Below are 16754 nucleotides of genomic sequence, written 5' to 3'. Positions count from 1 at the left end.
AGGAGTTTCTTTCCCTCTAGTGGAATAGCAGGGAGCGTAACTGTAGCATTTCACCTTCCCCAAGAGCACAATGGGATTGTGAATAGCTTGGGTGCAAGGATTGCCACCACTGTTCACAAGGGGTCAGAATAAATGGATACCTTTTTCCCAACCAGGTGCTATTTCTCCTGCACTGCAGCAGGGAATATATTTTAGTCAGATATCATTGATTGCAATCTGAGGCCATGAAGCGCACTGTACAAATAGCAGGTTCTGACTTTCACCTTCCCAGTGCTGATCTACTTACCAGGACTTTCAGTAACCAGACTCGGGACTTGTAGTAGAAAGTTTTGGTTGGGTTCAGAAGCAGCAGCAACATGAATCCATACAGGACCAGGGGATTGACTGGCATCGGAGTGTGGATGTAAGTACTGAATAGGCAGGCTAATAGGCTCACACACCACAGGACCCCAAGGAAACCTGCCAACTGGAAAAGAAAGATGCACATGAGGAACTCTCAATAGGTTAGCCTATTGATGCATTGGGACAATTTGTGGGGAGGCAATGGCCTAGTGGTATTATCGTTAGACTGTTAATCCAGAGACAGACCTGGAGCCTGGGTTTGAATTCCACCACAGCAGTTGGTGGAATTTGAACTCAGTAAAAATTTGGAATTAAGAGTTAATGATGACCATGAATCCATTAACAATGGTTGGAAAGACCCATCTACTTCACTAATGTCCCTTAAGGAAGGAAGCTGTTATCATTACCTGATCTGGTCTACATGTGACTCCAGACCCACAGTAATGAGGTTGACTCTTAACTGCCCTCTGGACAATTAGGGATGGACAACAAATATTAGCCTAGCCAGTGATGTCCTTGGCCTCTGAATGAATAAATATTTCAAAAAATGCCTAGCCCTTTCGTAAATTATGAAAAACAGATACTTCTAAATCCCTTCCAGGGCAGTGTTTATTGTCCTGGTGCTGACTGGTTGGATACAAATAAAAGAATTGTTAGGCTATTTCAGAAGAGCTAAAGTTCTCGGGTCGCAAATACGCCAAGTAAGGCTGGCAGATATTCTCATGACAATCGAACTGCATCGTGGTCACATTTACTGATCTCAACTTCTCACTTGCACATTTTCCTCAACTTTGAAATTCTCACCCTGCCACGGTGGACTTTGTTGTAATACTTCAGTTTGTAAACAGAACTGCTTCACCTGTATGTAGAACGTTGAACCAGTTCCTGTTCTGTCAAACCAGGCCTACTGTTAGTACAACAGACCAGCACATAAATTTAATCTAATGCTATGTCCTATGACCACCGCACCCTAACCATCCCAATTATTCGGTTAGTTCAGTTGGCTAAACATCACGAGTGTGAATCAGGTTAAGACCAGCAGCATGGGTTCGGAGAATAGATAAAGACTAAACCCATTACTTTGGCCTTGAGGTAATATCATCATAATCCTACCAGACCATAAGTCTGCTCTCTCATTAATGAGAGGTGGTGGTTTAACCACTGAGGATCACCACACCTCAGGCAAGGGGAGAGGTTGAGAAGGAGAGTCCTTCAGGGTAACCTCAGTTGTTGGAGGAATTGAACCCACACCGTCAGTGTCACTCCATATCGTGGACCTGACATCCAACTAAATGAACTAACCATCTCCAATCTTGGCAAGGTAGCAGCTTCCATTATCAGCCTTTAGGAAAGATGTCATCAGACTCACCTCAAAGAATTGTTGATGGGAGAGATGGTTCCTAGGGTCAAGTTCAAAGATTAAAGTGTGGTTCACTCCTGCTTTTCTCCAACCGTAGGTGTTAATTCCCAACAGGAAGACAAACTCAATCATGATGAAGCCTCCTCTATAAGCCCTCAGTAGGGGCCACATGCTGGCTTCCTGGGATACATAGATAGCTAGGGGAAAGAAATCAAATCTAGCAAGGATCAATGTTAGGCCTGTGAGTGTGAAACAACAGGATTGTCATTTAATCAAAGACTGACACAAGATTTTTCTTTATAATGTCAACCTTTTCAAGACATGTTACGACACACTTTGGGGCAGCTGGGACTGAATTCTAAACCAACTGGACCAACGGCAGGGCTATATTATGTTTGAAAAAATAGCCACCCATGATTCATGGCCAAATTTCCTGATTTTTAAAGATTTTGTCTTCTAAGTTATGGGACGGTGGGGTTGGCATTTCTCAAATGGAAAAAAAACTTCACAATTATGATAGTGGAACCGAGAGGTTATAACTATTAGGAAAGGCTGAGCAAGCTGGGCCTTTTTCCAGAAGAGGGAAAGCCTCTTCTGGTGGAGACCGAGCCAATTGAGGGCATTGAATAATTGTGCCTATTCAAATCATGTGCCGTGGGTATGAGGAAGAAGAAGGCTGAATGGTACTGAGCTATAACGCTCATTGGATAGTTAGCGTAGGCACAATGAGCTGAATGACCTCCTTCTGTATCGTAACAACTCTGTGATATGGGGACATTGTGGGTAAAATGGCATTGTGGTAGAAGAGGAAGGGTTGACCTGATAGTAGGTGTCATCACTATGACATTTGGAAGGGTAGGCATGGAGATTGCATTTCCTCTTCTGGGAAATTACAAAACTAGTGGCCACAAAATGAAATAGTCAGTAATCAATCTGATCATGAGTTCAGGAAAAGGCTCTTTACCCAGAGGCTACTAAGAATATGTAGACAGAGATAGAATGTTTCTCCTGAACCACTGACAGAGCATCAGAATGGGGTGGCGGTGTCATTTCAAGCTGAGCTGACGAGGATTTTCTTCACTCAGAGGTTGGTGAAACTTTGGAATTGCTCAGGGTGGTGAGAAGGCTCAGTTACTGATTGTATTGAAGACTGGGATTCATAGATGTCTGGATAATAAAGATTTCAAGGGACCGCACAGATTTAAATCTATTTGCATACATAGCGAACGAAATATGAGAGAAAGTCTGGAATGCATGGAAGGATGGTGGAAGCTGAGCTAATTGAGCACTGGATGGTTATCTGAAGAGAACAATGTGCCAAGTGGATGGCGAAATGCAGGAGAATGGCACTAAGTCATAATGCCCATTGGAAACCCAGTGCAAATACAATGGGCTGATTGGCCTCCTTCTTAGAGATGGTCTGGCTAAAATGGAGTTTCCTGCTTCTGCTTCTTTTTCTATTCCTCTGGCTAGTGGCAAGTCTATTCATTATTGATTGGCTGTGGGAGGGTGAGGTCTGACTGATGAGGTGGTTAGAGACAGAAACTCCTGTAAAGCTTCCTGAAATCTGTCCACCCTGAAGCTGACCACCTTTTGTCTGCTCCCTGCTTCCCCAAAACCTTCATCTGAAGAAAGCATCAGAGGATACAAATGCAAACGCTGTGAAGAATGTAAGGCACCCCGGGCCACTTTACCCGTGAATATTTAATTCTGAGAAAGTGTTATTTGAGAGAGCACAAGGGAAAGGTAGAAATCGAATGTCCTTCCTTTCTAAACTATTCATCTTGAGTTGCAACAAGTAACACTGTCTGTGCCCTGGGCCTGCAGATCTTGGGAGTGTGAGGTTACACGAGAAGGCTATACCATGGGTCTGCCAGGCTCTCACTCTGCAGCCTGTGAGCTAGGCTGCACTCTACTCATTAGCCCTTTTTGACAGTCAATGTCGTGTTACTGGAGATGCTTGTCTGCTGTAGTCACTTGATCTACGCACATCACTGAATTATTCACACCAACCTGTCAGTAGTGTTGTTTACAAATAACCTGAGAATACACAACGAGACCTTTACTTCTTTGCTGGTTGGCTGACGCTAAATGCTTACCTTTGATAATTATCAGCACCATGAGCGCCAGTATGATTCCACACTGCAGACCCACGCGGAATGTTATCCATACAGGAGGCGTCTAAGGGGGCACAGAGCACAACATTGTAATGTCACAGTTTAGGAATCCAGCAGGTGTTCTGCAAAGCCTCGAGCCCAACAATTGTCCCCCCAAATATCTCCAACGAACACACAATCCAAGCTCGCACTGGCACACAGAGACTCTAATCTTATACTGTCTCTCTCTCTCTCTCACACACACATACAAAATCAAATCTCATACTCTCACACACATGCAATCCAATCTCACCCTGACACAGCAACATTTTAATCTCACACTATCTCACACACACATACACATACATAGACACATACATACACACACACACACAATTCAATCTCTCTCTCTCACACATACAAAATCAAATCTCTCACAAACATGCAATCCAATCTCACCCTGACACAGCAACATTTTAATCTCACACTATCTCAAACACACACACACACACACACACACACACACACACACAATTCAATCCCTCTCTCACACACATACAAAATCAAATCTCTCACAAACATGCAATCCAATCTCACCCTGACACAGCAACATTTTAATCTCACACTATCTCACACACACATACACATACATAAACACATACACACACACATACACACACACACACACACACACACAGACACACAATTCAATCTCTCTCACACACACATACAAAATCAAATCTCTCACAAACATGCAATCCAATCTCACACTGACACAGCAACATTTTAATCTCACACTCTCTCTCACACACACACACACACACACACAGACACACAGACACATACACAATTCAATCTCTCACACACACACAATCCAATCTCTCTCACACACACATAAACAATTTGACCTCACACTCACACAAACAATCCAATCTCTCACACAAAGCAATCCAAACTCAGACTGACATAAAAAAACTTTAACTTCACACTGTCTCACAAACACACACACACGCACATACAATCCAATCTCATACACACATGCACACAGAGTCTGATTTTAAAGACACCATCTCCAAACTCAGACTGACACATTACCATGTAAAATGTTAAAGTTTTAAACTGGAGGTTAAATTGCTGTGTGGTTCCAGTTCTGGGAAGGTTTGTTTTAAGATGTTATGAAGTCATTTAGAACAATGAGTGTTGGGCTGAATTTTCCCTGATTCTAAATGCTGTGAGACAGTTAGGAAAATACATGAGATGCCTGACATTAAAGAGATAAAAGGTAAAATTTAGCACCGAAAGATTTAATGGCTGGATGAGAATCTCAGCTGCCTGAGTCAGACGGCGTGACGCTTTCACAATTCTGATGGTTGAAATGTTTTCAATTCTAAAGACCTGTCCAAGACTCTCCAGACTTTGAAAACTTTACCAACCAGAATGAAAAAAAGGCATTGCTATTACAGTGATTGATTCAAACCTGAATCCTGCGAGTGCAGAAACTAAAAATGTGCTTCTGACTGGACTCCTGATTCTCATCAACAGAAACACCTGAGAACTGAACTGATCACAAATAAAATGTCTGTCATAAACCTAAAACTATAAATATCTGACTCTGTTAATACTCCAGGGGTTCTCCCAAATCTTTGGCTGTAGTCACAACATGTTCTTAGAACTGCTGCATTTAGGTCACTGTTCTAGAGTAACTTTCTGACCTTTCTTCAAAAAAAAATCACAGCACTAACCCACATCCATATGCCTCTCTTTTTAAAACATTTCAAATTCCATAAATCATGATATATTTTATACATCTTTTGTCACAGCTCCATAACCAAAACTGAGAAAGTAACTTTGAGTAATTTTTGTTTTCTATCAGTAAGTTCTTTTAACACCACTTCACTGTAATATTAACAGTAGTAATGTATTTACATTAAGCACATATCATATCAACCATACTTTACAGAAATCCATTTTGATTATGGCATTTGATTTCCTTCGTATGTGCTCTTGACAAAATATTGGATGAGCAATGGGAAATGTAAGGTTATAGAGATAGGGTAGGAGGGGTGTGTCTGATTTGGATGCTCCTCAGTATGTTGGTGTGGACTCAGTGTGCTGACTGGCCTGTTTCCACACTGTAGGGATTCTGTTCTATTCTAGTATTGCTTTTATCAGCCATGAAACAGTCTTGGATTTTTCGCATGGAATTTCCCCATTTTGATTAAAATGTTGTGGTCCAGGAAATGTAAATTGCAAACTGATGTAGAGACAACACAAGGCTCAATACTTCTTTCTCCACTTTTGAATATTTCTGTTGACATATATACAACGTCTTTGAAAAATAATTGAATGGCCATTTAATATGTTTCATCTTCTTGTAATAAAACAACATGCACACTGATATCAATGGCCAGTTTGAATGTGTCTCATAATTTGGTAGTGCCAAGGTTAATGCAGGTGCTAGCATAGCTTTCAAACTTTCAAAATCATTCTGACATTCATTTGTCTATCCATATTTCTTGCATTTCTTCAATAGGTTCATCCAATAAGCCACCATAGCACTGAAATTTGGAGCAAATGTTAAATAAAATCGACTCAGGCTGCATTATTCCAGAATTTCATGTTTTGTCTTCAGCACAGAACAACTTGCAATAGCTCTGAGTTTCACTTCTCTAGGCACTACTCAGCCTTGCCTCCCAGTGTGTTCAAAATAAGTCACTTTCATTTTGGTTTATTTACTTGGAGGTAGATTTATGATCAAATTGGCTCTTGGTAGCAGATCAAAGTGTGCACTCAAGTGGTGTGAATGTTCTTCCCAGGCTTGGCTGAGCATAACCAAATCATCAATGTAGACAACACAGTTACATAGACTTTCAATAACATAATTGTCAGAAAGCTGCTGGCACATTTTTCATTGATAATGACATGATTTTACATTGATATAGTTCATCTGGTATTACAATTGCTGACACTTCTTTGTCTCTTTCAGTCAACAGAACTTGTCATTTTTCCCTTTATCAAGTGAATTTTAGTGGTAAATTGTTTGTGTCCATTTCTTTTAATGCTGTCATTGAGCCATGGAATTGAGTGTGGATCTAAATTTGTTACCATGTTGGATCCGTGATAAACAACGCAGAACCTTTGAGTCCCATCCAGTTTGAGCACCATCACAAGAGGGGAACTCTAGCAACTATGACTTAGGTCAATAATGTCATTGTCGATCATGAACTGAATCTCTCCTCTTACATGAGCTAACTGCTCTGTAATAGGTCTGTAAGGAAGTTGTTTTATAAGTAATGAACACCCTAAATTAATACCATGTCTGGCTAAAGACATTTCCCTATTAACATGATTGATTTGTATGTCTATAATAGTTTTTGCAACCATGACATAGAGGTGCCAGTGTTGGACTAGGTTGAACAAAGTCAGAAATCACACAACACCAGGTTATAGTCCAACTAGTGTATTTCAAATCACTAGCTTTTGGAGCGCTGCTCCTTCGGCACCTGACTATAGATATAACCTGGTGTCGTATGACTTCTTACATAGTTTTTAAAAGCCTTTCTGATGGATTTCTGGAAGATAGAACAAAATGGTCCATATTATTGCATCCATTTGCTGGAGGATCAATTTTTGAATTTTCAATTTCTGATCTATTCTCCAATGATTCTGATGTTTTTATTTCACTCCCTATTTCTTTAACTAAAATAGATATGCTTTTCTCCTGTCATTCTCTAATATAACACACTCATAGTCTGGAGTATTCACTACATTATGTACATTACTAAACTTCTTTCTGATCTGGAAAGCTTAGTGAACCCTGCATTTAATGGTTTCCCAGAAATAGGTAACAATACTTTATCCTAAGCAACAAAAATTTGAACTTTAGTCTTTTTATCTGCTGAAGTTTTTATTTCTTTATTTGTTCAGCACTTTACAAAGGCTTGTTGGTCATCTCACCTTTGATTAGATTCTCGTAAACTCAAAACAAAGGCTAGAAGTTTTGTCTCTGAGCATTAGAAATAGAAATAGAAATAGAACATTACAGCACAGTACAGGCCCTTCCGCCCTTGATGTTGTGCCGACCTGTCATACCGATCTCAAGCCCATCTAACCTACACTATTCCATGTACGTCCATATGCTTATCCAATGACGACTTAAATGTACCTAAAGTTGGCGAATCTACTACCGTTGCAGGCAAAGCATTCCATTCCCTTACTACTCTCTGAGTAAAGAAACTACCTCTGACATCTGTCCTATATCTTTCACCCCTCAATTTAAAGCTTTGCCCCCTCGTGCTCGCTGTCACCATCCTAGGAAAAAGGCTCTCCCTATCCACCCTATCTAACCCTCTGATTATTTTATATGTTTCAATTAAGTCACCTCTCACCCTTCTTCTCTCCAACGAAAACAGCCTCAAGTCCCTCAGCCTTTCCTCGTAAGACCTTCCCTCCATACAAGGCAACGTCCTAGTAAATCTCCTCTGCACCCTTTCCAAAGCTTCCACATCCTTCTTATAATGCGGTGACCAGAACTGTACACAATACTCCAAGTGCAGCCGCACCAGAATTTTGTACAGCTTCACCATAACCTCTTGGTTCCGGAACTCGATCCCTCTATTAATAAAAGCTAAAACACTGTATGCCTTCTTAACAGCCCTGTCAACCTGGGTGGCAACTTTCAAGGATCTGTGTACATGGACACTGAGATCTCTCTGCTCATCTACACTACTAAGAATCTTACCATTAGCCCAGTACTTTGCCTTCTGGTTACTCCTACCAAAGTGCATCACCTCACACTTGTCTGCATTAAACTCCATTTGCCACCTCTCAGCCCAGCTCTGCAGCTTATCTATGTCTCTCTGCAACCTACAGCATCCTTCGTCGCTATCCACAACTCCACCGACCTTAGTGTCGTGTGCAAATTTACTAACCCATCCTTCTACGCCCTCATCCAGGTTATTTATAAAAATGACAAACAGCTGTGGACCCAACACCGACCCTTGCGGTACACCACTAGTAACTGGTATCCAGGATGAACATTTCCCATCAACTACCACCCTCTGTCTTCTTTCAGCAAGCCAATTTCTGAACCAAACTGCTATGTCTCCCACAATTCCATTCCTCTGCATTTTGTACAGTAGCCTATTGTGGGGAAGCGTATCGAACGCCTTGCTGAAATCCATATACACCACATCAACTGGTTTACTCTCATCTACCTGTTTGGTCACCTTCTCAAAGAACTCAATAAGGTTTGTGAGGCACAACCTTCCCTTCACAAAACCGTGCTGACTATCCCTAATCAATTTATTCTTTTCCAGATGATTATAAATCCTATCCCTTATAACCTTTTCTAACACTTTACCAACAACTGAGATAAGGCTCACTGGTCTATAATTACCAGGGTTGTCTCTACTCCCCTTCTTGAACAGGGGAACCACATTTGCTATCCTCCAGTCATCTGGCACAATTCCTGTAGACAATGACGAGTTAAAGTTCAATGCCAAAGGCTCGGCAATCTCGTCCCTGGCTTCCCAGAGGATCCGAGGATAAATCCCATCCGGCCCAGGGGACTTATCTATCTTCACCCTCTGAAGGATTTCTAATACCTCTTCCTTGTGAACCTCAATCCCACCTAGTTTAGTAGCCTGTATCTCAGTATTCTCCTCGACAACATTGTCATTTTCTAGAGTGAATACTGTTGAAAAATATTCATTTAGCGCTTCCCCTATCTCCTCTGGCTCCACACACAATTTACCACTACTATCCTTGATTGGGCCTAATCTTACTTTTGTCATTCTTTTATTCCTTAAATACCTATAGAAAGCCTTAGGGTTTACCCTGATCCTATCCGCCAACAACTTCTCATGTCTCCTCCTGGCTCTTCTGAGCTCTCTCTTTAGGTCTTTCCTGGCTACCTCATAGCCCTCAAGTGCCCTAACTGAGCCTTCACATCTCATCCTAACATTAGCCTTCTTCTTCCTCTTGACCAGAGATTCCACCCCCTTCGTAAACCATGGCTCCTGCGGTCTACAGCTTCCTCCCTGCCTGACAGGTACATACTTATCTGGGACACACAGGAGTTTTTCCTTGAATAAGCTCCACATTTCTAATGTGCCCATCCCCTGCAGTTTCCTTCCCCATCCTATGCTCCCTAAATCTTGCCTAATCTCATTGTAATTGCTTTTCCCCCAGCTATAACTCTTGCCCAGTGGTATACACCTATCCCTTTCCATCACTAAAGTAAACATAACAGAATTGTGATCGCTATCACCAAAGTGCTCACCTACTTCCAAATCTAACACCTGGCCAGGCTCATTACCCATTGATTTATAAATTTCTCTTTAATCAATTTAGAGGGTCCTCATCTCATGTCAGTATTACAGACTGAATCATGTGGACTCACCAGGGGCATCACTAATGGCAAATTATAACTAGGGAGTTCTTTAATCCCAATCGTTAGGGCATACTTCACAACCAATTCTCATGTTTCAAAGTTTAATGCTATTTTTCCAAAGTTCCTTGAGGTTATGGATGATAAACTGAAGACATAAATTATTTAATTTCAAAACTGCATTTTTTCTTTGAATATTTGTGAAAAATTGAATCTTGATCTGATTGTATTTCTTTGGTTGATCCACATCTTGTTAAAAACATTGTACTTGCCTACTACAATTTTTACTTTAATTCTTCCTAAAAGGTACTGTTTCAGAAAATCTTGTCAAAGCATGCATAATTGATAAAAGATACTGAATCCCAATTGTGGTCTTATGTAGGAGTAGGGATAAGGATCCTATGCATTCTATTTAGACCCTGCTAAACGGCTTTTTGAAGGTTGTTATTGGAGTTAAATTTTCCAGTTTAATTGATACTTGAGGTTTCCTTACTACCTGATATGTATGGCATGTTTGACAAAATTTAATGATATCTTTAACTCTGGAGAATCTGAATGCTTTAGTACTTTAGCCTATGTTTTCCTGGTACCTAAGATTTGGAATTTTGGGATCTACTCACAAAATTTCATCGTAAGACCCAGCTGGGACTTCCAAAAGATAGACCACTGCCCATTTCTCATTGGCTAGTGTTTGAGGTGGTCTCCTTTTCCTCATTGGTACGTGTCATTCAAATATTAATTTCTGAGTAGGCCGTTTGATATAGCTTCCACAATTTCAGAATCTGTTTGTTGCATTCTATTAAAGAAAACGGGCTGAACGTGACAGCCTCATTTGCTTTTCCATCATCTGTTTTATTTAAAGTTTCAAAAATTATATCCAATAACTGAATTTCCAAGTCATCTCCCCTTTCCATAGACTCCTTTTCTTCCTGCCTAATTCAATGGGCCTGCAGTCTGCTCTAAATGTAGTTGGGTAATAATCTGAGGTGTGCTTCCTGTAACATTTCGCTTTCTTTTACTTCTACTGATCGTTCCACAATAGTAGACCCTCAGAGAGGCCAATATTTATAAACCAACACGGTCATTCCCAAGATAAAATCAATTCCGTCTCTAAGGAGTTAATTCACGACTCAAGCTGCAAATTCTCCATTTACTGGGTCATTCTTTAATCCATCTCTGTACAATGGGACATTTTTATAATGTCCATGTGAACCACCAATTAATATTTTCTCCTTCATTAACACCTCGTGAAGGCAAAATGGATCATCAGCAGCGATTGATTTTTTTCAGTGTTCGTCAATATTTTTTAAGTTTACCTCCTTGATTAGAAGCACACAGAAGCACCTCATCTTTTGAAATAAAATGTTCTGAACATCTAGTGGTCCAATTCACTTTATTAATCATCCAGGAAGAATTTTCTTGACTGTCCTGAGTCATCACTCCCCTGTTAGTAGATTCTAAAGAAACACTCAGTTTTCTCTTCTCCACAGACAGAGTTTTAACTCCTGCTTCCTTTCTAGGAGAACCCTTTTCGAAGAACTCCTTAGACATTCTTCACACTATAATCAGACTCCCATTTAACATCCAGCAGAAAGCTTTGGTATGTTTAATCTTATTTGCAATAGAAGATTGCTATTTTCTGTATGTCACCTTTAGGTTCTAGCTTTTCTTCGCTATTACTTTTCTGTCCTCCTTCTGTTTGCAATTTACATTCCCTGTTTTTCTCTGCATTTTCAATGTGGATTCCCATACGACCATCCCTCCATATGCAACTGTGTATCTGATATATCATAGCTTTCTTCCAGAACTGCTACTTCTCACTCTTTGATACTTGACACTCTTCTAAAAAATGTCCTGAGATTTACTGGAGTATCAATTCCAAATTCTTCCACAATCACCATTTCTCTTATGTTATGCCAGTTTTCTTTCTAACCTCAGTGATTGAAAACACTGATCCCACAACGGTTCTTTTTCCCTTTCAAACCTTACTCTTGACTGATTAGATCTGTTCCTTGTTGTCCTAAATTCTAATTGCTGAGCTTCAGGAACAAGCTTAACAGTTTTGGAGTCTGCAGATTGTTCATCTGACAAATTAGCATACACATTCGTGATTGAACCTGTCAAACACTTTATGACACTGAAGTCTAAATATCTTTTGACCTCCTCTTCCCATACCATTTTAAGCAAGGTGAAATCTATTTCTATTCTTCCTCTGTAAATCTAATCGCTGAGCATGGACTTCTGGTTAAATAAAATCGCTCAGGAGAATCAGAATTATCCTCTGAGTTACAACTTATTTCTTCGTTTAAACACATCTCTCTCTGAGTCATGTTGCCCGAATTCCCTATCACTTTGGATTTCAAGCTTGTTAAAATTCCATCTCCCTGGCCATTGTGCTTTGTTTTTCTTTTTCTTCTCTTCACATTGCTCTTTTCTTCTCTTTTTCCAACTTTTTTTTAAGTTCTAACTGAACCTTACATAGTTTTAGCTGTGACATCTCAGTTTTATATTTCAGACAGTTCAATCTACGCAGTAAACTGCACCACAAAACTCCTGTTTTATGTCTAGTATATCCATTGATCCATTTCTTTGAAAGAGATACAGATCATTCTTAAGTACAATGAATTTCAATCCTGCAAATCCTGCACCACAACTATTGTTGATATTGAACAAGTCTGATCCTGGAATGAAACCTGGCTTGAAAATTGTATATTTAGCAAACATAGTAATTAATCACTTAAACATAAGAGCTACCGACATTTTTTTTAAACAACAGAACTTAAGATTATTACACTAAAGAAAGTAAACAAACAAACCAAGCTATAAGTATGATAATTAGAGGATGTCAGCATACACACTAACAAAGTTTTAACTTGGTTCTCAACTCTATCCATTGTAAATACTCACTCCCAAAGAAATTATACACATATCTCAACTCCTTAAGTTTCCACTTAACTTCCTCCTTCTAGATTTTTTTCTCTTTTAAAATGATGTGATCATTTTGGAATAATTTTCTGAGTCTGATGGTATGAACCCTTCACAATTCTAATAATGTGACAATACTATGGCTTAAGAGGTATATTTTACCCTGGTTTTTATGAATGAAGGAAGGGTGAGACAGAGTGCTCTGCACAAAGTCAATAATGTAAATAGCTTGTGAGGCCTTGGGTTTTTTTATGTTGGAACAATAGAAGCAGCCTGAATGGGTGGGGTCAAACTCCCACAGAACCAGGATTTTTAGTTCTAGCATTCAGCAGTTGCTGTGTTCTTGAAGCTGAATGTGAAAGCTCTCATTCCTCTCTGTTATAGCTAAAAACTGGGGTTCTCTTCCTGCTGCTAGAATTGCATGTGACACAATCTATTTTACTGAATTTGCCTTTTCCAGGGATGTGTTTATGGGCTATTACCATCTTAGAACAGTCAATTAGTAGTAGCTAATATATATTATTTTGTTAAGCATTTCAATTGTTACAGTTAAGCCAATTATTTTGTTTTAGTTTTATTTTGACTGTATTTTAACTCTAGTGAAAAAAGTGTGTTTTTCTTAAATATGAGTAGTCTGATGAATCAGATTGCATTTGGAATATAATGCCTTACCCTTGCCTTTAAAAGAAGTTAGGGTCTAGCTATCTTCTTAATATATTTTGAGGGGGTTTGATCTGGTCTATAACAATACTGCCAATTTCTTCAATTCTAACAACCTGAAGATTTCGACATCAAACTCTCCTGGTTTGGAAATTTCACTAACCAGCAACAGCATTGCTGCAGCAGTGACTAGCATCCTCTGAACTGAACTGAACAAAAGCCTGCTAAGAAAGAAATTAAAAACTTGCCACTGAACTCAAATCTTGATTCTTCTCAGTTGAAGCTGGTGTATTCTAAACTGAATTAAAAAGTAAAACTAATGACTTAATGTCTTTACATTGCCTTCCATAAAACCAGAAGTATTAACATTTTATTCCATTCACACTTCAGGGGTTCTCCCAAGATCTTGATTGCAGTCCTCTTGGAATAGATGTATTTAGGTCACTGCTCCGGAATGACATTCTGACCTTGTTCTCCTTCTAAAACAATTCAAATTCCAAAAATGGTAATACATTTTATACACCATTCATCATCATCTTTCTAAACTGTCATATATACAGCTTTGTATTTTTATTTGTTGTGTTATAGGATTTGGTTCCTTTGTTAAATAATATTTCCAGCTTTGTGTGAATATGTTCAATGACTAACCACCACATCAACCAAATGCAAAAATTATGATATTTCAAGCCAGGTTTCACTCTGAGATATGACAGGTCCAGTATTACCACCAGCTGGCGTCATGAAAATACTCGTTCTGATCTCAAAAAGTCACATATTCTGATCTCACACTGAGGCACACAACATACGTGAACACACATACACACACAAACACATGCACACTTCAATCCCATGTTAATGCACACACTAACACACACTAACACACACTATTGCATGGATTAACAGACAGACACTCCAATCTCACATGAATACATGCAGGTGCACACGCTCACAACACACACACACTCTTCAATCTCACACTAACATGTAGAAATTCCAATCTCACACTCATACATACACATATGCACACTCCCACATGAACACACACACCAACACTCTCCAATCTCACACCAATATATACAAACTCCAATCTCACACTAATACACACACACAAACACACAGACTCCCACATGAACACACACACAAACTCCAATCTCACACAAACACACATCACTACCACACACTGTCATATTCACACTTCCACTCCTATCTCAAAATGACACACACTCACTCCAGCCTCACTCTGTCAAACATACACAAACACACACACAATCGGGTCATGCAATACCATATGGCGTTAGACACACATGTACACACTCCAATCTCTTCAACGAATCAATGACAGTGAACTGACCTGTGTTACACCTAATGGTGGAACACGTAGCCTCTTCATCGCCTGTGCTCTGTCTCCTCCTGCTAGCTCATTGGTGTAGAGTGACTGTGAAGAACATGGAGTTTTATTGATATTCAAGTGATAATGACACCCCCTTTGCCAATCGAGGATTGTCTTTCAAATGGATCACTGCAATGGAATTCAATGGTGCACCAGTTCTATGCACTATACGTATTAACCGCAGCAATGCTTTTTAACATGAGACTATGTAGACTACTTGATAGGTGTGAATGATTCTCACAGCAGAGGTGCCATTCCTCAGTATCTCCATGTGCATGTCTCGTTTGCTGCAGGGTGGCTGACCTTTGATAACAGTCCAACCTTTACATTGAAGAAACATCCATTGCCTGGATTTAAACATAAATGATCTTTTCCAGGGCATCTATCTATCTATCCCAAACTGGGAGTCAGATGAGATCTTGGGGTCATGGGTGTGGAGTTCAGCCTGATTACTGACATTGGTACAGTGCCATAAAAGCTTGGTTTCTTTAAAGTTGGGGGCACAAGCTGATTGAGTGCACCTTAGCTTTGATTTCTACTGCAGAAAAGAACTGTGAAGAAGTTTGTAAAATGTGAGGCTGGATGAACACAGCAGGCCAAGCAGCATCTCAGGAGCACAAAAGCTGACGTTTCGGGCCTAGACCCTTCATCAGAGGGTCCTCTCTGATGAAGGGTCTAGGCCCGAAACGTTAGCTTTTGTGCTCCTGAGATGCTGCTTGGCCTGCTGTGTTCATCCAGCCTCACATTTTATCATCTTGGAATCTCCAGCATCTGCAGTTCCCATTATCTGTGAAGAAGTTTGTGATGGTTTCATTTCTTTTTGGAAAAACCCTGGACTTTTCATTAAGTCTCATGTCCTCACTCAAAAAGAGAAACTCAACAACGGGGTCATGACCCCAGCTGTCCTTAGCCTTTCGTACCCCTCAACTTGGGCTCTCACAAAGGCTGAGGCATTAACATATGGACAGATAAGGATTTGGGAAGCACTAATCCATTAAACCATCACAAAGCAACCTCCACTTCGAGCCATGTATTGCAGCCTATGATTGTGTTGTAGTCTGTTATTGTGTTGCAATCTATGTATTGCAAATGGTCTAGCCTCATTCCTAATTACTGTCTTCCTCTGCTATCCCCTGGTCAGGCCCGTGCTTACCTCCACCTCCGCGATCAGCTGGTCAATCTTTTTACTGGTATAAACTGGTGAGGTCTCCACCTGAGTTGCCTGCCAGCTTGCCCCCTTTGTGGAATGGAACATCTTGTCATACTTCTTCAGGATTTTGCTGAACCCAGTGAGGTTGAGATTCTGGAAAAGAAAAGAAATTAGGGACAGAGTTACAGTAAGGTCATCCGTTAAGATCAGAGGTGGGAGGAGAAATAGAACAGAAATGTAGAAAAAGCAGCAGGCTCACTTAGAATCACCGACAGCGTAGAAGCAGGTCACTCGGCCCATCAAGTCTGCACTGCCCCACCAAAGAACATCCCACCCCAATCCTCATAACCCTGCACTTCCCATGGCACATCCCTGGATACTATGGGCTATTTAGCATGGCCAATAACAGAAAGACCATTTAGACTGGAGATGAAGAGAAA

General features: G+C 40.2%; 1 protein-coding gene across 1 annotated transcript in view; it reads right to left on the bottom strand.

Annotated features, from left to right (window-relative positions):
• Positions 1-16754, bottom strand: part of LOC125465466 (xenotropic and polytropic retrovirus receptor 1 homolog) — a 95048-nt gene that overhangs the window by 16761 nt on the left and 61533 nt on the right. The window contains exons 5-9 of the mRNA XM_048559049.2: positions 16318-16467; positions 15126-15209; positions 3802-3883; positions 1712-1899; positions 287-466 (exon numbers count right to left, since the gene is read on the bottom strand). Of these exons, the coding sequence (XP_048415006.1) occupies positions 287-466; positions 1712-1899; positions 3802-3883; positions 15126-15209; positions 16318-16467 (684 nt within the window). The remainder of the gene's footprint in view (positions 1-286; positions 467-1711; positions 1900-3801; positions 3884-15125; positions 15210-16317; positions 16468-16754) is intronic.

Source organism: Stegostoma tigrinum, chromosome 29, assembly GCF_030684315.1.
Source record: "Stegostoma tigrinum isolate sSteTig4 chromosome 29, sSteTig4.hap1, whole genome shotgun sequence".
Taxonomy (NCBI): Eukaryota; Metazoa; Chordata; class Chondrichthyes; order Orectolobiformes; family Stegostomatidae; genus Stegostoma; species Stegostoma tigrinum.
Note: the sequence above shows the minus strand (reverse complement) of the source record. Positions and strands in the feature narration are given on the sequence as shown.